Source organism: Macaca thibetana, chromosome 4 (genome assembly GCF_024542745.1).
Source record: "Macaca thibetana thibetana isolate TM-01 chromosome 4, ASM2454274v1, whole genome shotgun sequence".
Lineage (NCBI taxonomy): Eukaryota > Metazoa > Chordata > Mammalia > Primates > Cercopithecidae > Macaca > Macaca thibetana.
In genome coordinates, this window is record NC_065581.1 from 7,990,016 (window position 1) to 8,016,927 (window position 26,912).

Below are 26,912 nucleotides of genomic sequence, written 5' to 3' on the forward strand. Positions count from 1 at the left end.
CCAAAAAAAAAAAAAAAGGAAGTGTCTTTCACCTCCTGCCATGATTCTGAGGCCTCCCCAGCCATGTGGAACTGTAAGTCCAATTAAACCTCTTTTTCTTCCCAGTCTTGGGTGTGTCTTTATCAGCAGAGTGAAAACAGACTAGTACAGTAAATTGGTACCAGTAGAGTGGGAGGTTGCTGAAGATAGCAGAAAATGTGGAAGCGACTTTGGAAATGAGTAACAGGCAAAGGTTGGAACAGTTTGGAGGGCTCAGAAGAAGACAGGAAATGTGAGAAAGTTTATCAAAGCTGAATGGCTTTGATAAAAATGCTGATGGTGATATGAACAGTAAGGTCCAGGCTGAGGTGGTCTCAGATGGAGATGAGGAACTTGCTGGGAACTGGAGCAAAGGTGACTCTTGTTATGCTTTAGCAAAGAGACTGGTAGCATTTTGTACTTGCCCTAGAGATTTGTGGAACTTTGAACTTGAGAGAGATGATTGAGAGTATCTGGTGGAAGAAATTTCTAAGCAGCAAAGCATTCAAGAGGTGACTTGGGTGCTGTGAAAGGCATTCAATTTTATAAGGTAAGCAGAGTATCAAAGTTCGGAAAATCTGCAGCCTGACAATGCGAAAGAAAAGAAAATTTCATTTTCTGAGGAGAAATCCAAGCCGGCTGTAGAAATTTGCATAAGTAACAAGGAGTCCAATGTTAATCCCCAAGACAATGGGGAAAATGTCTCCAGGTAATGTCAGTGGTCTTCATGGCTGTCCCTCCCATCACAGGCCTACAGGCCTAGGGGGAAAAAGTGATTTCACGGGCCAGGTCCATGGCCCCCGTACTGTGTGCAGCCTAGGGACTTGGTGCCCTGTGTCCCAGCTGCTCCAGCAGTGGCTGAAAGGGGCCAACATACAGCTTGGGCTGTGGCTTCAGAGGGTGGAAGCCCCAGGCTTTGGCAGCTTCCAAGTGGTGTTGAGCCTGTGGGTGCACAGAAGTCAAGAATGGAGGTTTGGGAACCTCTGCCTAGATTTCAGAAGATGTAAGGAAATGCCTGGATGCCCAGGCAAAAGTTTGCTGCAGGGGCGAGGCCCTCATGGAGAACCTCCGCTAGGGTAGTGCGGAAGGGAAATGTGGGGTCGGAGCCCCCACACAGAGTCCCTACTGGGACACTGCCTAGTGGAGCTGTGAGAAGAGGACCACCGTCCTCCAGACCCCGGAATGGTAGATCCACCGACAGCTTGAACCATGCACCTGGAAAAGCCGCAGACATTCAACGCCAGCCTGTGAAAGAAGCCAGGAAGAAGGCTGTACCCTGCCTCCCAGCCACAGGGCCGGAGCTTCCCAAGACCACCCACCTCTTACATCAGTGTGACCTGAATGTGAGACGTAGAGTCAAAGGAGATCATTTTGGAGTTTTAAAATTTGACTGCCCCACTGGATTTCGGACTTGCATGGGCACTGTAATCCCTTTGTTTTGGCAAATTTCTTTCATTTGGAATGGCTGTATTTACCCAATACCTGTACCCCCATTGTATATGGGAAGTAACTACTTCGCTTTTTATTTTACAAGCTTGTAGGTGAAAGAGACTTGCCTTGTCTCAGTGGAGACTTTGGACTGTGGACTTTTGGGATTAATGCTGAAATGAGTTAAACCCTGGGGGACTGTTGGGAAGGCATGATTGGTTTTGAAATGTGAGGACGTGAGATTCGGAGGGGCCAAAGGTGGAATGACACGGTTTGGCTCTGTCCCCACCCAAATCTCAACTTGAATTGTATCTCCCGGAATTCCCGGGAATAGAATCCCAGGAATTCTATTGTGGGAAGAATCCAGGGGGAGGTAATTGAATCCTGAGGGCCGGTCTTTCCTGTACTATTCTCTTGACAGTGAGTAAGTCTCACGAGATCTGATGGGCTTATCAGGGGTTTCTGCTTTTGCTTCTTTCTCATTTTTGCTTGCCGCTGCCATGTAAGAAGTGCCTTTTGCCTGCCACCATGATTCTGAGGCCTCCCCAGCCATGTGGAACTGTAAGTCCAATTAAACCTCTTTTTCTTCCCAATCTTGGGTATGTCTTTATCAGCAGCATGAAAATGAACTAATACAGGGGTACATGGGAATTATCTGTACTATCTTTGCAATTTTTCTACAAATCTAAAATTAATACAAAACAAGAAGTTACTAAAAATAGAGTGGTAACCTTGACTATGAAAAAATAATAGGTTAGTTATGTTACTGAAATGTTTTTTTTTTTGAGCCATTCTTATATGGCCAGCTTCTTACTTTTTCTAATTTTCTCATAATAAGATATTAACAACTTATACAAATGTTGCAAGAGAATAATATAATGAACTCTCATATACTCATCACCAATCTTCAACAGTTCTTATGACTGATTTTTTCCCCTCCATAATGCTCCATACACCTCATCCCCTCTAGATTATTTTGAAGCAAATCCAAGAAAGTATATCATTTCAACTGTTAAATATTTCAACCTGTATCTTTTTGTTTGTTTGTTGTTGTAGAGACAGGGTCTTGTTCTGTCACTGAGATCACACTACTGCTGGAGTGCAGTGATGTGATCATGGCTCACTGCAGACTTGAACTCCTGGGCTCAAGCAATCCTCCTGTCTCAGCCTCCCAGTAGCTGGGATTACAGGTGCACACCACCACACCTGGCTCATTTTTCTTTTTTAAAAAATTTTGTGTAGAGACGGAGTCTCACTTTGTTGTCCAGGCTGGCCTCAAACTCATGGGCTCAAGCAATCCTTCCACCCTGGACTCCCGAAGTACTGGAATTACATACATGAGCCACCATGCTCAGTCTCAACATATATTAGTATCTTTAAAACACAAGACTTGCCTTAAACAAACAATAAGACCAGCTCTCTCTCTGTCTCTCTCTCTCTCTCTCTCACACACACACACACACACACACACACACACACACACACACACAGAGTTAACAGTAATTTTTTTTTTTTTTTTTGAGACAAGGTCTGGCTCTGTTTTCCAGGCTGGAGTGCAGTGGCACAATCTTGGCTCACTGCAACCTCTGCCTCCCTGGCTCAAGCGATCCTCCTACCTCAGCCTTCCAAGTAACTGGGACTACAGGCACACATTATGACACTTGGCTAATTTTTGTATTTTTTATAGAGACAGGGTTGTACCCATCTCTCTATAAAAGACATTTGTTGACCACGTCTGGCCAACGATTTTTTAGTATCATGAAATATCAAAGTAATGTTCACATTCCCTCACATGTCCTATGTTTTTTATCCCCCAGTTTGTTTGAACCACAACCTAAACAAGTTTTATGTACTGTAATTGATTAATATGTTTCTTAAGTCCGTTTTAACCAACAGATTTCCCCTTTCACTTTTTTCCTTTGCAATTTGTTCGAAAAAAGTGAGTCATCTGTTCTGCACAGTTTCCCACAGTCTGTTGTTTGCTGAATGAATCCCCATGGTGCAATTTAACATACTCCTTTGTCTGTTCTCTTTCCTGTAAATTAGTCGTTAGAACTAAAGCCCTGATCAAATTCAGGGTTCTATTTTTTGTTTGCAAGAATTTTTCAGACATGAGTTGTATACTCTCAACAGCATCTTGGTAGCATTCTGTCTTTGTTTACTAGCAGAAATACTCTATGAAGAGAAACTGCCCCTATCAACAACTTGGTTACTCCGAGGAATGTTCACATACAAAAGGCAAAACAGAACACTTGATTCTTTCTCCCTTATTTACCAGTTTCAAAAATAATGAGTTTGCTCCCTAGTATTCACTAAAGGTGATTAGAAAGGTTTTTTGTTTGTTTGTACATATCCCTATGACTCATAGATTTAAAGATATTTGAAGTTTTTCAATCCATTGCAGTATTTCTCATAGGATGAACGCAAGGCCTTTTGCACCAGATAATTGGTACTCAGATTATCCTAGCTTTGTCCAGTGGGAGCCTATTCAAGCTGGCTCTGGAATGCTTCAGACAAAACTCTAGTATTTTGTAGTAGGTCATTTGCTTTCTGGCATGATCTGATGCTCCAGGTTCATCCTCTCCATCTCCTGCTCTGGACTTGGAATGAGCAGGTGTCTAACTCCCACTGGGATGGAGAAAAGGAATTCGGAGACTGAAAACTAAGGCTGCTCACTGCTATTGGGTTGGTCACTATTTCTAACTTTTCAGTGGACAAGGCTAGGAAATATGTATTTTTAAAAAGAATAGATATATCTTGAGTTTATATTGATAGTCAAACTCAAATTCAAGACCAGAGAATTTCTAATTACCCTCTTCTGTCTTATCTCTTTCCAGTTATCAAAACACCAACATAATTATTTGTTTTATCACTGATTCAATCAAGTCGTAATACCAATACTAGCATCAACAAAATGATTACTAAAAAAAGAAATTTAAGATTTTTTTTTAAATTTTTTGTTTTGAAGATGTATTTCACTAGGATGTAAAGTCAAATCATTGTGCCTTGAAATTACATGGAAGAGTTGGCTGGGCACAGTGGCTCACGCCTGCAATCCCAGCACTTTGGGAGGCCGAGGTGGGCAGATCACCTGAGGTCAGGAGTTCAAGACCAGCCTGGCTAATATGGTGAAACCCCATCTCTGCTAAAAACACAAAAATTAGCTGGGCATGGTGGTGCGCACCTGTAATACCAGCTACTCGGGAGGCTAAGACAGGAGAATCGCTTGAACCCAGGGTGGCAGAAGTTGCAGTGAGCCGAGACCACACCACTTCACTCCAGCCTGGGCGAACGAGACTCCACCTCAAAAGAAATAAAAGAAAGGAAATTAAGAAAGAAAGGAAAGAGGCCGGGCGCAGTGGCTCATGCCTGTAATTCCAGCACTTTGGGAGGCCGAGGTGGGCGGATCACCTGAGGTCAGGAGTTCGAGACCAGCCTGGCCAACATGGTGAAACCCCATCTCTACTGAAAATACAAAAATTAGCCGGGCATGGCAGGCGCCTGTAATCCCAGCTAACTGGGAGGCTGAGGAAGGAGAATCTCTTGAACTCGGGAGGCGGAGGTTGCAGTGAGCTGAGATCGCGACACTGAACTCCAGCCTGGGGGACGAGCAAGGCTTCGTCTTGAAAAAAAGCAAGAAAGAAAGGAAAGAAAGAATGTGGAACAATTTCTCTCTAAGTAGCAATGTCGCCATCCAAAAACACAGACTTGTTTCTTTAAATTTTACTTGACTTTTTAGGAATTGCTCTTTAAATTTAAAGTTTACCTTAAATTATGTAAAATATTTATATGGCTCCAAAACTACATCTGTAAAACAAAATACATTCAAAGAAGTCTAGCTTCTACTATCCTCCTATCCTTTGCACCCTATCTCCTCCACAGCTTTCCCTTTAGGTAATTATTAACTTATTCAACCACTGTTTTAAGTATATACATGCATATACAAATGCATACGTGTCAATGTGTATATAATTACGTATATACCTTTTTTTTTTTTTTTTTTTTTTTTTTTTTTTTTGGAGATAGGGTTTCACTCTGTTGCCCAGGCTGGAGTAAAGTGGTGTGATCCTGGCTCACTGCAACCTCCGTTTCCTGGGCTCAAACGATCCTCCCGCCTCAGAACCCAAGTAGCTGAAAGAACAGGTACAAGCGACTATGCCTGGCCAATTCTTGTATTTTCTGTAGAGACGGGCTTTCATCATGTTGCCCAGGGCCGGTCTCAAACCCCTGAGCTCAAGCAATCCATCCACCTCAGCCTCCCAAAGTGCTGGGATTACAGGTGTGAGCCACTGTGTCCGGCCAATGTATATACTTCTAAGTGTACACAAGCATACCTCACTTTACTACGCTTTGCAGATACTATGTTTTTTAAAAATTGAAGGTTTGTGACAATCCTGTTTCAAGCAAGCCTATTGGTGCCATATTTCCATCAGCACGAGCTCACTTTGTGTCCCTGAGTCACATTTGGGTAATTCTCATAAAATTCACAAGTTTTCATTACTATTACACCTGTTAGGGAGATCTGTGATCAGTGATCTTTGATGTTACTGTTGTCATAGTTTTGGGGTGCCACAAACCACAATCATATAAGACCACGAACTTAATCTATAAATGTTGGGTCTGTTCTCACTGCTCCACTGACCAGCCATTCCCCCATCTCTTTCCCTCTCCTTGGGCCTCCGTATTCCCCATGACACATTGAAATTAGGCCAATTAATAACTCCACAATGGCCTCTAAGTGTTCAAATAAACAAAGAGTCATACATCTCTGACTTTAATCCAAAGCTAGAAATGATTACACTTAGTGAAGAAGGCATGTTGAAAGCCAAGGCAGGATGAACGCGAGGCCTTTCGCACCACATATTTAGCCAAGATGAGAAGGGAAAAGAAACATTTTTTTTTTTTTTTTGAGACAGAGTCTCTCTCTGTCACCCAGGCTGGAGTGTAATGGCATGATCTCGGCTCACTGCAACCTCTGCCGCCAAGGTTCAAGCGATTCTCCCACCTCAGCCTCCCAAGTAGCTGAGACTACAGGCAAGCACCACCATGCCTGGCTAATTTTTTTGTATTTTTAGTAGAGACGGGGTTTCGCCATGTTGGCCAGGCGGGTCTTGAACTCCTGACTTCAGGTGATCCGCCTGCCTCGGCTTCCCAAAGTGCTGGGATTACAGGCGTGAGCAACTGTGCCCAGTGGAAAAGAAAGATTATTGAAGGAAATTTAAAATATTACTCCATTGGGAAGCCAAGATGGGCAGATCACGAGGTCAAGAGATCGAAACCGTCTTGGCCAACATGGTGAAACCCATCTCTACTAAAAATACAAAAATCACCTGAGCGTGGTAGCGCACTCCTGTAGTCCCAGCTACTCAGGAGGCTGAGGCAAGGGAATCGCTTGAACCCGGGAGGTGGAGGTTGCAGTGAGCCGAGACTGCACCACTGAACTCCAGCCTGGTAACAGAGTGAGACTCCATCTCAAAAAAAAAAAAAAGGTTATTCCAGTGAACACACAAATAAGAAAGTGAAACAGCCTTATTGCTAATAGGGAGAAAGTTTGAGTGGTCTGGATAGAAGACAAAATCAGCCACAACATTCTCTTAAGCCAAAGCCTAATCCAGAGGAAGGCCCTAACTCTGTTCAATTCTATGAAGGTTGAGAGAGGTGAGGAAGCTGCAGAAGGAAGGTTTGAAACCAAGCCAGCAGAGGTTGGTTCATGAGATTTGAGGAAAGACACCATCTCCATAACATACAAGTGCAAGGTGAAGCAGCAAGTGCTAATGTAGACTGCAGGATCTAGCTACGATCATTGGTGAAGGTGGCTGCACTAAACGACAGACTTTCAATGTATATGAAACAGCCTGCTACTAGCAGAAAATGCCATCTAGGACTTTCATAGCTAGAGAGAAGTCAATGCCTGGCTTCAGAGCTTCAAAGGACAAGCTAACTCTCTTGTTAGGGGTTAATGCAGCTGGTGACTTGAAGTTGAAGCCAGTGCTCATGTACCATTCCATAAATCCTAAGGTCCTAAAGAATTATGCTAAATCTACTCTGCCTGTGCTTTATAAAAGGAAGAACAAAGCCTGGATGACAGCACATCTGTTTACAGTATGGTTTACTGAAGCCCACTATTGAAACCTACTGCTCAGAAAAAAAGACTCCTCTCAAAATAGTACTGCTCAATGACAATACACCTGGTTACCCTGGAGGTCGGATGGAGATACACAAGAAGATGAGTGTTGTTTTCATGTCTGCTGATACAACATCCATTCTACAGCCCGTGGATTAAGAAATCACCTTGCCTTTCAAGACTTACTACTTAAGAAATAAATTTCTTAATAGCTGCCAGAGACAGTGATTTCACTGATGGATCTGGGCAAAGTAAATTGAAGATCTTCTGGAAAGGAGTCACCATTCTAGATGCCATTAAGAACATTAATGATTCATGGGAAGAGGTCAAAGTATCAACATTAACAGGAGTTTGGAAGAAGTTGATTCCAACCATCATGGGTGATTTTGAGGAGTTCTGGGCTTCAGCTGAAGCTGTTACAGATGGGGTGGAAAAAGCAAAACAACCAGAATAAGAAGTGGAGCCTGAAGGCCGGGCGCGGTGGATCACGCCTGTAATCCCAGCCCTTTGGGAGGCTGAGGCTGGCAGATCACGAGGTCAGGAGATCGAGATCACCCTGGCTAACACGGTGAAACCCCGTCTCTACTTAAAAACTACAAAAAAATTAGCCGGGCGTGGTGGCAGGCGCCTGTAGTCCCAGCTACTCAGGAGGCTGAGGCAGGACAATGGTGTGAGCCCAGGAGGCGGAGCTTGCAGTAAGCCGAGATTGCGCCACTGCACTCCAGCCTGGGCAACACAGTGAGACTCCATCTCAAAAAAAAAAAAAAAAGAAGTGGAGCCTGAAGATGTGACTGAATTGCTGCATCTCATAATAAAACTTGAACAGATGAGGAGATGCTTCTTATGGATAAGCAAAGAATGCAGTTTCTTGAGATGGAATCTACTCCTGGTGACATCAGGCCAATTAATAACCCTACAATGGCCTCTACAAGTTCAAGTAAAGAAGAGTCACACAACTCTCACTTTAATCAAAAGCTAGAAATGATTACACTTAGAAAGACGTGTTGAAAATGCTGTGAACACTATTGAGATGACAACAAAAGTTTTAGAATATTATATAGACTTAGTTAATACAGCAGCAGCAGGGTTTGAGAAGACTGAAATTTGGAAAAAACTTCGACTGTGGGTAAAACACTACCAAGCAGCATTTTATGCTACAGAGAAATCTTTGTAGAAGGAAGAATCAGTTGATGTGGGAACTTATTGTTGTTTTAAGAAATTGCCACAGTCACCCCAACCTTCAGCAACCACCACCCTGATCAGTCAGCAGCCATTAACGTCGAAACAAGATTCTCCATTAGCAAAAAGATTATGACTTGCTGAAAGCTCAGATTATTAGCAGCCTTAACAAGAAAGTATTTTTAAATTAAGGTATGTACATTGTTTTTTAGACATAATGCTACTGTAAACTTAAAAGACTACAGTATAAACATACTTTTCTATTAATTGGTTACCCAAGTAATTTGTTTAACTTGCTTTATTACAATATTCACTTCATTGCAGAGGCCTGTAACCAAACCCACAATATTTCTGAAATATACCAATAATATTGTACATACTTTTAAATTACCTTTCTTAAACAGAAACGTGATACAGACTTTTCTTATTTCATGAGTCAAATTCATACACACATACATAATATACATATAAAATCTTTCTCTATGTGATCTTTGTTTTCTCTTTTTGGTGCATCTTTTTGTTATTTAGAAAAGTTGGTGTTCTTGTTCTCATGGTTATGTTTATATTAACACAGATCAAAGATCCCTAACTCGAAAATCCAAAATCTGAAATGCTCCAAAATTCAAAACTTTTTGAATGCTAACATGATGCTCAAAGAAAATGCTTATTGGAACATTTTGGATTTTGGAATTTTTGATTAGGGACATCCAACCTATACTTTATATAACTTTGTATATAATACCTTCATCTTTTTGGTGACTGTTTATTGGTTCCTTACTTATTAGCAATATTAATATTAGGTGTTAATCTTCTCTTTTCCCAGCTTTTCCCTCCTTTTCGGGATCCAATTTGAAACAGCATCCTTTTACTTCCAGTTAATATTTACAAGGCAATCGGTAAGGAAATCCTACTTTTCATAGACGCTCACCATTTCCTTCTATTTTCTGATAGTTACACTACATCTTCACTGTCAGAACACAGAGCCACTGGATATTACACTGTCTGCCTTTAACTATGGTTTAGTCTTAATTCTGAAAGTAAATATATATTGAACGCTCACCCACTGTTGTTAGGTAGAAGTCGCTCTAATCATTTTGGTTAGCTGAAATTCATTCTGTTGTATAACAGATTCCTTAGGAAAGGCTCATTGGAACAATCATCCCAGAGTCCTTGCGTGACCTAATAGTGTGTGGTTCCTGTACCTGGGGGTCAGTTTGGCTGGATATAAAACCCCTGGCTGTTATTCCGTTGTCTTCTGGCATGAGACAGATACATCTGTTAACAACTGCGTTTTCTTGCCCTTATAAAGGACTTAGCCATTTTGTCTGGATGCCCAAAGGACTTTTTTCTATAAAGTCTAATAGATTTATTGTTAACTATCTTAGTGTTGTCTGTTCTGGGTTAATTTTCCCTGAATGTAGTGTGCCCTTCAATACAATTTTAGTAGTATTGTACTTCAAGAAAGTTTTATTGACTCCTAGTTTTTATATTTATATTTTATATTTGCTCTATTATATTGGTTTGGTCTTCTTTTCTAGTGGCTCATTATCACACATATTTCAATTTTTCATTTCAATTTTCAACTTCACTTAAGGACTCTTCAGTTGTTTATTCACTCGTGTTCCTTTTAGTTTAGTTTTCATTTCTGACATGTTTTTAAATTTCTTTTTCCTGAATTCTTTCACCTTACCTTTTATTTTTGCTAATTATTTTACCTGACCATTTCTGAGTTTTTCCTTTTATGAGGTATATTGTTCTTTCCTTGCTTCTACAATTTTTTTTTTGTTTGTTTGTTTGTTTGTTTTGAGACGGAGTCTCGCTCTGTCGCCCAGGCTGGAGTGCAGTGGCGCGATCTCGGCTCACTGCAAGCTCCGCCTCCTGGGTTCACGCCATTCTCCTGCCTCAGCCTCCGAGTAGCTGGGACTACAGGCGCCCACCACCACGCCCGGCTAGTTTTTTGTATTTTTAGTAGAGACGGGGTTTCACCGTGTTAGCCAGGATGGTCTCGATCTCCTGACCTCGTGATCCACCCGTCTCGGCCTCTCAAAGTGCTGGGATTACAGGCTTGAGCCACCGCGCCCGGCCACTTCTACAATTTTCTTATGCTCCCAGAGCTCATCTTAAAATACGAGGTTTGGCTGGGTGGCTCACGCTTGTAATCCCAGCACTTTGGGAAGCCGAGGCGGGTGGATCACGTGAGGTCACGAGTTTGAGATCAGCCTGGCCAACATGGTAAAACCCTGTCTCTATTAAAAAATACAAAAACCAGCCAGGTGTGGTGGCGGGTGCCTGTAATCCCAGCTACTCGGGAGGCTGAAGCAGGAGAATCATTGGAACCCAGAAGGTGGAGATTGTAGTGAGCCGAGATCACACCACTGCATTCCAGCCTGGGAGACGAGTAAGACTGTCTCAAAAAGTATATAAAATAAAATACTAGGTTATAGTTTTATTTTTTGTGTAGTCAAATCTTTCTTATTTCCTTGAGGAATATTATTCTGTTCTTTATCCTCTAATAAATTGTGTGGGATTTGACTCTTGCTCAACTGTAAGTGAAATTAGTTTTCCACTATTTTTAGAAGGGAGGGGTGGTCACAACAGCCTTTTTAACTTCAGAGTTGTAGAACTTTTTTTGTTTCACAAAGTATTCAGTTTCCTACAGCTTTTCTACAGTGTAAAACATTATTGTGAAACGGTGTTTTGGTTTGGGAGTTCCAAAGCCCCTGACTGCTTCAGCACCGTTAGGCTTTCCAACAGCCCGCTAGCACCTACTCCTAAGTTGGAGCCTGTGAAGTCCCCTCCCAGTTTCTGCTGCTGTTCTCCAAATGGCCCACTGCTACAGTTTGAACGTATCCCCCAAAACTATGTGCTGGAAATATAACACCCAATGCCACAGTGTTGGGAGGTGGGGTTTGGGCCTAATGAGGGGTGATTAGTTCATGAGGGCTGTGCCCTCATGAATGGGTTAAGGTCATTATCAAAAGAATGGGTTCCTTTATAAGTAGACAAAGTTCAGACCCCTTCTCTTTCTCTCTCAACTTTTCTTACCTTCTGCCTCCCACCATAGGATGACATAGTCAGAAGGCACTCACCAGATGAAGCCCCTTTGATAACTTCCCAGCCTCCAGAACTGTGAGGAAAATACATTTCTCCTCATTATAAATTACTCAGTTTCAGGTATTCTGTTCTAGCATCACATGACAGACTAAAACACCCATCAGGCTTCCCAAATCTATCTGGTGGGAATTTTGAGGTTGTCTAGCACTCAACGCTCTCACAAGTCCCTCTGCATTCTTTCCACTCCCTCTGGCAGTTCTCATACCACAGAAGCCTTTTAGCTGTTGGTGACTTGGCCACTGATATCATGGGTACCCTGTCGCCTGGTTTTATTACAGATGTAGATTGGTTTTGCTATGCTAATTGCTCTGTTTTTAGATATATTCAAGGAGAAAAAAAAAAAAACATAAAACTATGCCACCACCACTGCCACCTTCTCCAGATGGCACTGTAATACGGAAAAATCAAGAGAGTAGGGGAAACGACTTCATTGCTTATGGCAGACTAATTTACATGTACAAGAAAATGATCTCTCAATTCAAAGACAAACAAAACCAAGAACAGAGAGGGGAGCTATGCAGTTCCATTCACAGGACAGATTACTCCGGGGCCTATAAATGGGCTTTGGGGTTCCAGGGTGCTCCTGAAATTGTAGTCAAATTGAAGACATATGTTCTCTATGCATTTTTCTGGGGAAAAAAATTCTTAAAGGAGTCCATGATCTACTAAGAGAACCACTTATTTAAAGGGTTATTTATTGTAGCAGGCAAACTGGTACTTACAGTAAGTGAATTAGTAGCCATACCTCTCTAACAGCCCATTAATAATTAATTTAAAAGACAAAAAAAGGCCTGGCATGGTGGCTCACACCTGTAGTCCCAGTACTTTGGGAGGCCAAGGCAGTTGGATCACCTGAGGTCAGGAGTTCAAGACCAGCCTGGCCAACATGGTGAAACCCTGTTCTCTACTAAAAAATATACAAAATTAGCTGGATGTGGTGGCATATGCCTGTAATTCCAGCTACTTGGGAGGCTAAGGCAGGAGAATTGCTTGAATCTGGGAGGCACAGGTTACAGTGAGTTGAAATCACACCATCGTACTCCAGCCCAGGCAACATGAATGAAACTCCATCTCAAAAAAAAAAAAAACTCATGACACTATTACACAAAAAAGACATTAGAAAGTCTCTTCCCTTAAACTCACCATCTGGTATGCGTTTGTTTTTATGCTGATATTTTTAACTGAGGGGTACTGTTCACACTTATCACACAAGGAAGAATATAAACTAACATTTGTTTATTTATATATGTATATTGTTTCTGGCATGAAAATTTCTCAGAGCAAAGCTCAGCACTCATAAAGCTTGGTTTCTGATGTAATCTGACAGCATCAGAGAGAAAATGAGAGACTGATATAATTTAAATTTTTCTTTCAGTCACAAGATTTTAAACCATACAGTGTATACATATACTTATCACATGTTATATGGAACAGACACTCTGATAAAATGATGTTTTAACCTGACAGTGTCTCTAGTAATCTAACTAAAAACAAGAAATCAGGAGGTCAAGTGAAATTCTTGTGCTGCCTTTGGAGGAATTTTCTCTTGATCAATTTAACCCACATTGGAATTAATTAAAACAATCCCTCTCAACTCCTGTACTTATTGCACTGTTAAATACTTTTCTTTTTGCCTCTAATTTTAACCAACATTTCCTTTACTTTTCCTAACCCCTATTTTTCTTTCAGTCCAAACAGCACCTGCTCTATGAAAATTTCCCTGAGCTCTCTTAGAAGTTGTTTCTCCACTTGTTTCCTCTTCTGAGCTCTCAAGTCTTTTGTGCTTATTTTATTATAATAATTACACCACGACAATTCTTTGTTTACATGCCTTTCTTCTTCCTAGATGGTAAACTTCATGGAGGTAGGAATTGTTTCCTATTTATTTTTTACATGTCTGGTATGACAGGTATCTCTGCCTCCATTCTCTTCTCTCTCATTATCAACACCTAAATTTCATTTGGAGTGGCAACATGCCTATAACAGAGACTGCTAGCTATTTCCTACCTGCCTTCCTTTTTGCTACATGAAATGCACATGTAATGGGTGGAGGTCCAAAAGCCACCTTGTAGGCTGAGCATGGTGGCTCATGCTTATAATCCCAGTACTTTTGGAGACTGGGGTAGGAGGATCAATTGAGCCCAGGAGTCCAAGTCCAGCATGGGCAACATAGTGAGACCCTGTCTCTACGAAAATTAAACAAAACAAAACAAAAAAGGCTGGCCATGGCGTTGTAATCTGGAAGAATCATGAGAGAGCAGGGTAAACTATTTCATTCCTTATGGCAAACTAATTTACATGTACAAGAAAATGGTCTCTCAGTTCAAAGACAAACACAACTGAGAACAGAGAGGTGAGCTATGCAGCTCCATTCAGAGGATAGGTTACTGTGGTCCCAGCTACTTGGGAGGCTGAAGTAAGAAGACTGCTTGAACCCAGGAGGTTGAGGCTGCAGTAGGCCATGATACTGCCACTGCACTCCAGGCTGGGTTACAGAGTGTGACCTTGTCTTAAAACAAAACAAAACAAAAAAGCCAACTTGTAAGCATAAGGACAAAGGCAACATCCCAGGGGGATAGAAGGTAAAACTGGAAGAAAAAGCTGACATCATAGGACCACCATTCCAGCCCTATGCTAACTCTAAACTCTGCATATTGTGATAGAAAATTAAGCACTTGTTAAATCCACTATTTTTCATATATCTGTCACTATCAACTAAACATATTCTGTACTAATATACATAGGTATTCAGTAACTATTCCATAAAGCCTTGCATGAATAAAGTTTGCTAAAAACTAAACAAGGAACTTATACAGGATTACATACTCTCTAAGCATGTCTAAATACTAATGACTACCATGAGTCTCTGCTCTTTTCTACATGAGAAAGGCCATAACAGTTCCTCCAAGGCTAGAAAGACAGTAGCACAGAGGACAATGCCTTTACCCACTGATACTATGACATGAATACTCACTGGAAGGATTTCACCTGAAAGGTGAGATCCTTATGAATCTCTGTCCATAATGTCCATTGGAATCAAGGGGAAAAGAGTTTGTATAAAGTTAGGAGAAAGACAGTCAACTGTCCTTAAATACTAATGAAAACAAAAAGAGAGCTTAAAATAGCCTAACGGTACTTCAGTAATTTAAGTAATGCTGCCACCATGTGGCACTTACTCCCTTCTTTTACAAATAAAATTTTATAAAGAAAAAGCTAATTGTTGCCATATACCTTAAGGTTTTTAAACATATAAACAACTTCAGCTTTAAGTGCCAGCCAGTTTTTCTTAAAGTAAACAATATTCAAACGGCACAGAAAAGACGAAACTTCCAGGAGGTACCAGCAGCTCTGCTTCGCCGCTCTTCTCTATCTAACCATGCCGCTTTGGGCAAAGACCACGTTTATTCATTATCTGATATCATTGTTTCGGCCAAGATAGAAAAGAAGTACAAATAATGCAGATGTGTATTCAAACCTAAAGCCTCTGAAACACGTTGAGCTTTTTCCCTCTAATCTGAGAGGAGAGTATGACAGACAGAAAAGGCATTTGAGCCTGAGGTTCTACGCTACACTAAACCCTCAGGAAGACCAATGAGGGAGGGAAGACCAATTGCTCTTGTGTTGGTCACTGTGTGAAAAGACTGGATCAAGCACTTTTCAAAAAAAGCAACTCAAACTTAGCTGATAAAATGTTCTTGAGCCCTTCAGAGATCATTCTTCAAAAATAAAGACCATTCTTCAAAGCACTGTAAAAATGAAGGGTGGGACTATGTCTGTCTTATTCACTGGTAAATCATTACTTCCTGATATTATGCCTCACATAAAATAAGTGCTCGACACATTTTGTTTGACTTTATATAATCAGCTGTTACTATAAGCTGTTTTGACCTGTTAAATTTGTAGTAATTTATTACATAGACTTAGAAAATGAATACAGTGCTATATAGAGAAGAAAATTAGGGTGACATGATAGAGTGTACTGATGACGGCCTTGGACTAAAGGGCTGGAGGTGATATTTAACCTGCAATCTAAACCAAAAATAATGAGTCCTGCGAAAAATGAGAAGTAGCAGCATCTTAGGAAGATGGAATTGCTGATGCTTAACAATAGTGATGTGTTAATGAAAAAGAAAGGAAGAATTGTGGCTGAAACACAAGGAGTGAAGAGTTGTATACAATAAAGTCGGAAAGACAAGGAGAGGTCAGAGATCATCTAGGATTTTTAAGAACAGCCAAGATTTGTAGGCAGCACAGTAAAGGAATAGTCTCTGGATAATTTTCTGTGTCTCCCACATTATTCTTATTCATAATAATAATAAATAATGATGACAAATAAATAAATATCAAAAAGATAAAAAAGATTTAATTTTTTTTAATGATGACGATATGGTATAATCAGATTGTGGGAACTTACTGCTTAATGAACAATGAACCAATTATGTACATTAATTAACATATTAACTAAACCAATTATACACATTAACATACATGTTACTTAACATGTATAATTAACTTGGTTATGTACCTAGTTAATTCCTAGGTACCAGACAATATTCTAAAATGCACATATCCTGTAAAGTATTACACAGTTTTTGAGTCACAGCATCTTTTGCACCCAGAAATGGTTATCTAATGCAACAGCTCTGGCCCTCTAGGTAGAGTGCTCTGTACCAAATGGGTTTATTAAAAGGTTCTCTCCTTTTGGCATGTTTGCACATCCTGATTGGTCAGTCTCAAAAAAACTGAAACTTACACAGAATTACAAAATTGTTTGTGTAACACCATTTACCATCCCAACGGTAGTTTGAGAAGTTACCACTTAAAGCACAATAAACCAATTATACATGTACAAAGCTACAGTAATATGAAACAAGATGGCATGTTCGTGCATCACTGTCACTGAAACATAGTATGTAAGGTAGAGTGGCAGGTGGTTAAGCTAGAAAAGCAGAAGCCAGGTCACAGAACAATGCTTGGACTTTATCCTGAAGACAGAAATATTATCAAAGGTTTTAAAAAGTGAAATAATGTTAGATTCCCCTGGCAGCAGGGTGAAAACTAATTTGACTTGGTTGATAAAGCAGGCAAACCTGTCAGAAAGAATGGACATTTATGAGGTAAACATCTAGGTAACATCTAAAAGATGTGGTCACTGAATGTGGAACCTATAAGAAAGGAAATAGCCAAGGATAATTCTCAAGTTTTAATTTGACTGCTTGAACGATTGGTGATGTCTCAATTGAGGAAAAAAAATACAGAAAATGAGTCTGGAAAACTCAGACCCATCAATCTCTAAAATCCCTTTTTTTTTCACTGTATCTCATTTTATAGATTTAAAAATCCTGAGATCGACAGATATTAAATGCCCCAGAGTAGGCACCAGAACTTATGTCTCCTGCTGTTTAGTATGGAATTTATCCCATTAAAAACAACAATTTTTACCTCTTCATCATTTTTACTTCGTATATTTTATGAACACATGAACTAAAATCAGATTTTAAAACTGGGGAATTTCTCTTCTGTATAATAACACACTAACAATTAGGGAAGTACTTTTATAAAATAAGTTTAAATACTCACTTCAAATTCTTTTACAAAATAACGAGTTTCACCTTGAATAACTGGTCTGTGATCCAAAAGCCTTGAATGAATTTCTCCAAGATCTGTAAAGATAAAATGAAATTCAGGGTTAATCCATGCTAAATGGCATCATCTCTAGCTTGTTTTACTCTCTGTCTTCCCCACCAAGAGATGAAGGTTAAAATCCAGTTTAGACTACGGACTAAGAGGAAATCTCATCCACTGCCAGTGGATGCGTGCACTGATGCAACTGCTTTTGAGAACAATCTTTCAGTATCTAATAAAGTTGAAGACATGTATACCTAGCATTTTCATGCCTAGGTATGTAGCCTAGAAAACTCTTGCACAAATTAATAAGGCCATTTATACATATTTATTACAGCATAGGTGTAATATCAAAAGAAAAAACGGGAAACACCTTAACCATACTCATATAATGGAATTCTATGAATCACCAAATAAAAATAAATACATCAGTTACACTTATCAACATAAATATAATAAAAAATATAATACGTATTTTATAATAAATATAATAAAAAGCAAGTTTCAGGAGGATTAAAGCCACTTACATAAACCTTTAAAAATATTCAAAATATTTCCTTTTGGGATAGAGATAGAAGCCACAAAACTATAAAGAAATGCGCAAGAATAATAAACATCAAATTCTGAATGGTGGCTACCTTGAGAGGGGGGAGGGGAATGAGTGCAATTAGAGCAAGACACAGTGGGGCTTTTAGTAATTTATTTATCACGGGGATGGTGAATGTTCACTGTAAGTCTCTTTTTCATAAGTCTGAAAAAGTCATTAAGAAGGTCTGAATTTAAGTCTTTTGGTGACTCAATTTATTATTCTTCTTAGTTACAGCTATGCAGTTTAAAATGCAAATCTCAAAATTCCTTGAGAAATTAAAGTAAGAAGATGTGGTATTCATGTTCATTCACTGGCAATGTTCCCCAAATTTTTCATTTTTGCAGACATACGATGGGCAGATTTCAATTCTCTATTTTAATGAATTTTATTAGGACATATCTTCTTAAGCAGGTCAAGTAGAAAAAATACGAATACAAGCACTGTATATAAGCACCGTATATATCTGGTACATATAAAGAACTACAATTCAACTGTCAAAGACTTTCCCGCAGGAAACAGCGTTGTGAGCTTTAGGAGTCAAACCTAATGCAGGTTCTGTGAGAATCTAGGTTGTAACCTTCTCCCAGCTCAAAGCACACAGGACACACGGACATTTCTGAAGGTGAATGGTTCTTTACGGTGCTATAGGGCGCTTTCGTAAGTGTATCTCACTTACTCCTCGCACGACCAGGAACCGATCGGGGAGGAGAGTGGGTAAAGCCAATGACCCGAAGTCACTCAACTCCTAAGCGACTGCCCCCGCCTCCCAAGTCCAACGCCCTTTTCACTATACGTCGGTCACGAGGCTGCCCAAAGGCTCTGCGCCCCGGGGTCCTGAGCTTGCGGAATGGACAGGGGCGGGCCTGATGGTTCAGGCTGCGGCAGAGGAAAGCGGGGAAACACGAGGAGTTGGGCTGGTTGGTTGCAGTGGGACGCATTTGGAGCGGGGAAAAAGAAGGGAACCAACCACGACGCCCCCACCCGCACAAACGCACGCGCGCCAGCCTGGGAGCCGGGGGTCGGCCCGGGTCAGAGGGCGCCGCCTGGGAGGTGAGGCTGTGCTAGGAACCACCAGGGACTATAGCCCTGACACTCCGTACCCTTGATAATGAGGTGCGCTGAGCCTGCAGTCCCCAGGGAGTCCCTCTTCTTGCTGCCACCGCCCGGGGCGGCCTCACAACCCACAGGGGTCTCTGTCCCTCCGCCACTCATCCCGACCAGTTCCGCCCACCCGCGGCCGCGCTGCGCCTGCGCAAACCTGGCCGCCCTCTTTCAAGGCGCGCTCGGGGGTTTTTTTGCGTCATCACAGGGCGCCGGAGAAATTCAATCTACTCAGCGGGCGGTGCCGGAAAGGCGTCTGCCGTGTAGTCAGGGTGTTAACTGGCAGAAGCTCTTGCCGCCATGCTGGATCAGGGCGGATGCTGCTGGAATAGGAAGGTGCTTGAACATTGGAGCTAAACTCAGAGCCCTGGTTATTTGGCTCAAGGCTGATGCATTCCAATGCAGTTGCCACTTATATCTGCTGAGAATACATTCCAAGACCCCCAGTAGATTCCTGAAACCTGAACCATGAAACTATGTTTTTTCTGTATATATATGTACTGAACCATGTATACAAGAAATACTATGTTTTTTCCTGTAGTCCCAACTACTATGACATAGCTTGATAAAGTTTCAAAAAAAAAAAAAAAAAAATTATAAATTAGGCACAGTAAGAGATGAACAATTAGAACAATTTAATGAAAGTTATGTGAATGTAGTCTCTCTCTCTCAAAATATCTTATTGTACTGTCCTGCAGGTAATGAAACCGCAGAAAGTGAAACCTCAGATAAGGAGGGACTACTGTATAGCAAAGTCAATCAGTTGGGGGCTGTTTCTCTACTATGCCATGAGTGTGGCAGACTATTCCTGCCTTTCTTTTTAGACACCTGTTTCCTAGAATGCTTTTCTTGCTCCCTCTGCCTATTCAAGTCAGTAAACTTATGCTGTATAATAAAGAATTTGACTGGACTTTGACTCTGGTTCCTGGGAGGTACCCTCAATCCTTGGAATTTCCCAGGTGATAGAATTGTCTTTGTTATTCATGCCGGGCCTCTGGGAATGCACCTGAGTTTATGCTAATGAGGTGACTCATGGAGGGCCCAAGATGATTTCAGAATGGAGGTTGGCCACGCCAGAAGGGCCGGCCAACCATGAGGGCTTAGGCTTTGAGCCACATAAACAGGCCCACCTCTGGGGAGCAGATGGGGGCTGGAGACTGAGTTCAGCCATGTGGCCAATGATTTAATCAACTATGCCTACATGATGGAACCCCAATGAGTACTCTGGACATGGAAGCTCAGGTGAACTTACTGGTTGGTAATCATTCATCAAAGTGCCAGGAGGGTGAAGCGTTCCTGAGGACACGTAAGCTTCTATTTGGGAAATCTCCCATATCTCGCCCTGTGCATCTCTTCATTTGGCTGTTCCTGATATGTGTCATTTATAATAAAACTGTAATAGTAAGGAGAGCACTTTCTTGAGTTCTATGAGTCATTCTGTGAAACCTGAGGGAGTAAAGCAAATAGCAATGAAACATCATGTGTAGAGAGAAGCTGCATGGGTGAGAACTGAGGCACCATAGCAGACAGTGCTCGGGCCCTGGGCATATGACAGAGACAGCTGGTCAGAAATGCAGGTGGCCTGGGAATCCCAGAGCTTGTGGCAGGTGTCTGAAGGGGAGTCTTGAGGAGGAACATGCTTTGACCTCTGAAGTCTGTGCTAACTTTGGATAGCACTGCGGTTTAACAAACACTTACATGGCACTTGCTACATGCCAGGTAATACTGTAAGTGGTCTACAAATTTGCATTCGTTTAATCCTCATGGCTGGCCTTTGAAGTCGTTATTATTATTGTCCTCATTTTACAGATGAGGAGGCTGAGGCACAGAGAGGTTAAATGACTGCCTGACTTGTATGTGGCAGAAACAACTGACTCTGTGTATGTGTTTAAGTATAGGTGGTGGGTGAAGAGAGACTGGGGAAGGGAGATTTGGAGAGAAGGAAGAGAGAAGCCATATTAACTTTAACAGGCCACATGGGCTTTTCATTTTATCATTCAAAACATTTAACAAATACTTTATTGAGCAGCTGCTATGTGCCCAGCACAGTGCTAGGAACTAAGATATAGTGGTGAACAAGACTGATGCAGCCTTTTCCCTTCCTCATGGAGCCTACAGGGGCGCCAACACTGAATAAGTACACAATTACTTTTCTGCAAGTCTGTTGCTTGTAGCCTGTGAATATGTGTTCTAGCCATTTGATTATACACTATTGAGTTGTATTGTTCTCTGCGATGGTGAGGTCCAGCATATGCCTCTGTTCTCTCTCTGCTTTTACAGAAATCTTTACACTGCAGCTCAGACAGCTAGGAGACTGAGAAGCAACACTGGCAGTGCCATTTCAACTGGCACATTCAGCTGCTATGAGTGTGTCCTTGGGCTTTAAACCATGAAATCTCAAGAGTTTTGGGACTCTTATCCTCTCCCTGAAGGTCTTGTATTATCTCTTATTGTCTCTGGATTGACGAGACTTTTCTTGGATTTTTTAATGAAATTTGTATTGAGATATTTGTAGATTCTCATGCAGTTGTAAGAAATAATAGAGTTTCCTTTTACACTTTGCCTAGTTTCCTCCAGTGGTAACATTTTGCAAATGCTAATATTACAACCAGGATATTGACATTGATACAATCCACCAATGTGATTCAGATTTCACCAATTTTCCTTGCATTCATTGTGTCTGTATATGTTTAAGTTTATGCAATTTTATTATGTGTAGGTTGATGCATCTATCATTACAGTCAACATACTGACCAGTTCCAGTGCCATAAGGATCCCGTTAAGGTTCCTGTTTATAACCACAGTTACCTTTCTCCCTGTCCCCACCCTGACTTCTGGTAACCTATCATCATGTCCTCTATTTCTAAAAATTTTTTCACCTCAAAAATATTATAGAAATGAAATCATACATTAAGTACCTTTACATTTTTAAGAATAGCTGTACTCACATCATAACCTCTATACAAGATTGGAGAATCGATATCATATACAAATATAACCATGGGATTATAAAGGGATTTTTCCAATTACTGTACTTTTTGAGAGTCAAGACATCTAAATCATGGAGATATTGTCAATTTAGTAGAAGTAAAGTTCTGACTTTGGGGATAATTATTTGCTGTAATCCCATATTGAATCTTGTGAAAATTAAAAAATAAATCAGTAATTACATGTATACAATGAATAAAATTATAATTTATTCCTTAGTATAAGCCCATCAAGGGGAACCATAATCGGCACAGGGTGGGAGATGGAGGGACTCCTAAGTTTATTTTGTGTTCTATCAAATCCACTCCACGAGATTTCCTCTGCAACATCTTCTATTGACATTATTTCTTATCTTCATTTGTCTAACCTAATTTAGAAATGGGTTAAAAAATAAAAAATAATGCAAAAACTGATTAAGGCAAAGGAGGAGAAAAGAGTAGGTGGTCTTGCTGTTCGCGGTGGCTCATGCCTGTAATCCCAGCACTTTGGGAGGCTGAGGCAGGCGGATCACCTGAAGTAGGGAGTTCAAGACCAGTCTGACCAACATGGAGAAACCCTGTCTCTACTAAAAATACAAAATTAGTTGGGCATGGTGGCACATGCCTGTAATCCCAACTACTCGGGAGGCTGAGGTAGGAGAATCGTTTGAACCCGGGAGGTGGAGGTTGCGGTGAGATGAGATTGCACCATTAATCTCCAGCCTGGGCAACAGGAGCAAACCTCTGTCTCAAAACAAAAACAACAACAACAACAAAAAAGAGCAGGTGGTCTTTTTGGGTGAGGTACTAAATATTACTGTGTAGCAATCTCATAAAGTTTTGGAAATGCGGCCGGGTGCGGTGGCTCACACCTGTAATCCCAGCAGTTTGGGAGGCTGAGGCGGGTGGATCACCTGAGGTCAGGAGTTCAAGACCAGCCTGACCAACATGGTGAAACCCCTCTCTACTAAAAATGCAAAAAAACTTTAGTATTAGCACCATGCGTGGTGGCAAACACCTGTAATCCCAGCTCTTCGGGAGGCTGAGGCAGGAGAATCGCTCAAACCTGGGAGGCAGAGGTTGCAGTGAGCTGAGATTGCACCACTGCAGCGCAGCCTGGGCAACAGAGCAAGACTCTGTCTCAAAAAAAAAAAAAGTTTTGGAAATGCTTAGGGCACACTGGGCATGAAAGCCAGTTTACTGTGAGGTAACATGCTTTGTATTAGCATTAGCGGTCTTTTAGGCTGAAGCAACTTTATAATCCAGTACTGAATCTTCCTGTACCAACTGCTGCTAGTAGTTCCCCCAGAGAAGCTTCTGGTGTAGCTCCACCATTCGGAGAACATTCAGGGCTTACTGCAAGAGCTACTAGAAAGTAACTGCTCCGGTGACAGAGCCAACCCACTGGAACACAGAATGCATTCCCTCCACCACCCTGGGCACACCTTCATTAAACTGGACTCAGCTGTGCAAAAAGACAAAAGCATGAGTTGTTGTGTACATGCAGCTAGCTTTGTGTATGCCTGTCACCTAAGCTTTGGACAGGTGTAGTGCAGTGGTTTGCATGGTATGGTCATCACAGCAGCAGTATTAGAATCCTCCTGAATCAGCAACTCAAATTGGATCCCAGAAATCTGTGCTTTGAGAAGCCCCAGGTGATTCCCATGCATGCTAAGGTCTGAGAACCAGTGCTTTATTGCAGTGTCTATTTCCTGTTCCCTCAGCATCTGATAATGAGAGTCAATGATAGAGTTCTTTTATCCAAGTGACAGTGCTCAAGTCAAATGGTGAAAGCGGTCAGGAACTGGAAACCTCATGAGGTCAGTCTGAGAGTTGAAAACTTCTAAGGGTTTTTAAGACAAGGTATGTGTGTTGCAGAAGGTCAGGAAAAATGGGGATGGGGAGAAGGAGAACTTACATTACATGAACAGACTAGTTCATAGACTGCACCAAAGCAGCTTTGGAATTTGTAATCAGGTGGCTGGAAGTTTCTCATCTTGCTCAAAGCAAGCCTGCGGCCTTATTGTTTAGAGCTACGTATGCCTTGTCAAATTGGTCATATGGCTACTGTATTTCAAGCTTAACTTGGATAGACAGGCCTGCCAGGCACAAATTTCTCAAGCTGATGATATTGGGGAGAACAAAAATTATCCACTGCAAGACTCCGAGGACAGATGACACCCAGCAGGAATGGCAAGCCAAATCTGCAGGAGCCATAATACTATTGGCTAGCCCTAGGGACCTGGCCTCTTTGAAGTGGAAGAGACAGTACGAATGAGCCATCAAATTAACTCACTGGGCTGAAAAAGATGCAATGCTTTCATTACCCCCAAAGAAACAAAAGTTTAAAACATTAAAACATTCCTAAAGGAATCATGATAATGGAAGCAGAAATCCTTGAGATAACAGCAAAAATGGCCAGCATCTCAAATTCTCCTGCCTTCCTGCCTACCTTCTTTTGGCCTCCCTTCCTTAAGTGAAAGATGAGTTTTGCTAGATTAGGTAGCAGTTGGAATTAGTTTTATTTGCTAGCAGTATTGGGAATAAAGGCAAAGCCTGCAGGAATGTGGGCGCCAGCAACAAGTAATCATTATTGCAAAATCAAATTCTCCATCTCATCTCTGATATGCCTGTATGTAACCCTAGAGCTGGGCTTCACAGTGTTATAAATCCAGCATACAAGCCACAGAGCAGTGGGATGTGGAGTCCCTTGTGTATCTAAAAGCTCTGCCCAGCAAGAGAGATATATGACGGTAACTTTCTCCCCATTGCTTTTGCAATAAAATTCACCCAGTGCTCCAGGAAGAGTTAGGAATGTAATTCAGCTTCAATAAATCAAGACTAAAATTAAGATGGCCAGATATGTAGCAGCCTGCTCAGGTGTATGGAGAATTTGAAACTACCCTGGTAATGGGTAGTAGCAGATTATCTAATTATAGAGAGAAAGAAGAAATATTGCTCTCTGGGGTAAAAAGCTAAATGCTCTAATCCATTAAACTACCACCTCCCTGCCAAAGCTAGATTAATATTTAAGTTCATGTAACATCTGACTTTTTTTTAAAAGGAATTAAGTCAAATGTTAGAAAAAAATGTAAATGAAAAAGCTATAGTTCACAATAATTCTAATTTGACCACTTGTCAAATAGTGTATTTTATCTTTGGGTGTGATGTGCATGTACCTGATTATAATGGAGTTCTATTCCATCCTAACAATATATCTGCTTAAATTTTTATCAACATGTCTTGAAGCTATTCTGGACGGACTTTCAGCGAGTCTCTCATGAATGACTTTTTTTTTTTTTGAGACGGAGTTTTGCTCTTGTTGCCCAGGCAGGAGTGTAATGGCACGATCTGATCTCGGCTCACTGCAACCTCTGCCTCCCTGGTTCAAGCGATTCTCCTGCCTCAGCCTCCCGAATAGCTGGGATTACACACATGCGCCACCACATCCGGCTAATTTTGTATGTTTAGTAGAGACAAGCTTTCTTCATGTTGATCAGGCTGGTTGCGAACTCCCGACCTCAGGTGATCCGCCCACTTCGGCCTCCTAAAGTGCTGGGATTACAGGCGTGAACCACCGCGTCTGGCCATGAATTACATTTTTAAGGGGGCACTGACGGTATGACGCACTGGCAGTGGGTGATGGTTCACATTCATTCCACTCCTCCTTTCCTGCCTTCTTCATCCCTGTGGGAGATCTAATGTGCTTATTACTGACTGTGGTTAACCGTGGGTTCAGGTATAATTGGGTGGGGTCAATGGAAGATCAACGTGTAACTGGGAGTAAACATGAGAATTCCTATATATCTGCTAAAAACCTTAGTGAATAATCTTATTGCTGAACTGGGGGTGGGAGATGGGGTGTTTAACTGGGAAGTCAGGTCATGGATGGATGATTATGTCATTCTTGGAGCTATGTCACCTTTTCTACCATATTGTGATAGTCATCGCTTGGGAAGAGACTCGCAACCACAAAACTACACAAAACACTTCAAGATCTCTTGGATACTTGGGTATAACCGTGGCTGTGGTTGTTTGACATTGTTCCCATTCTAGAATTTCTATTTGTTTTAAAACTTGTTTTTATTCTAATTAATGAAAAAGTTAACGGATGTTTGGCTGAAGAGTGATTCTTCCCTACTCGGAATTTTTGGTCTGTTCTTGAAAGTTACACATGGAATAGGGACATATATCCAATCAGGGCAGTTGAATCAAATCCAGTGAACCTGGCAACAGATGGTCTTCCAACCCTGAAATCATACAGTTCCCATTTCAGCCATGGTCTAACCAAGGTGGTGGTTAGCATGTGGGTTAGTCTCTGCCTCCTCTCTAGCTCCTAAATTAACATGAGATCATATTACTGTTGTAAAATTCCCACACAGAGCTCAGAACATATTAAATACTCAGTAAATGATATCTAATTATTTACTTGCAAACAATGCTGAGTGGCTGGCAGCCTCCCAAAGAGTGCTCTATACACCCTGTTTCAGGAATATATTCACAGACCATTGGACTGTAAACTTTATGAGAGCAGGGATGTGACTGTGTTATCTGCAGGGCCTAGCAGAGTGTCTGTTACACAGTATGGCCTAAATAATATTTGGGTTATCATTGGTCAGTGCTGTAGGCTTCTCGGAATTACAGAAAGAAAATCCTTGGAAAGGGGCTTTCACTTTTCTGAAGGAAGATCATTCACAAAGATAACTGCACTGTATCTTAGACAGGTCTCATCAATCTTTGTTTTTAAGAGACAGGGTCTCACTCTGTT

At 41.3% G+C, this 26,912-nt stretch overlaps 1 protein-coding gene across 4 annotated transcripts in view; it reads right to left on the reverse strand.

Moving 5' to 3' along the window:
• BLOC1S5 (biogenesis of lysosomal organelles complex 1 subunit 5) overlaps nucleotides 1-26,912 on the reverse strand; it is a 995,078-nt gene that overhangs the window by 35,000 nt on the left and 933,166 nt on the right. For 2 of the 4 annotated variants that reach the window (XR_007724991.1, XM_050787463.1), the window contains exons 1-2: nucleotides 19,178-19,338; nucleotides 17,444-17,526 (exon numbers count right to left, since the gene is read on the reverse strand). Coding sequence is in view for 3 of the 4 variants with exons in the window: in XM_050787463.1 (XP_050643420.1) it covers nucleotides 17,444-17,526; nucleotides 19,178-19,289 (195 nt within the window). In the remaining variant the exon portion in view is untranslated. Of the gene's footprint in view, nucleotides 1-17,443; nucleotides 17,527-19,177; nucleotides 19,340-26,912 lie in introns of those variants that run through there. The other 2 variants (XM_050787464.1, XM_050787465.1) reach the window with 2 other exon arrangements.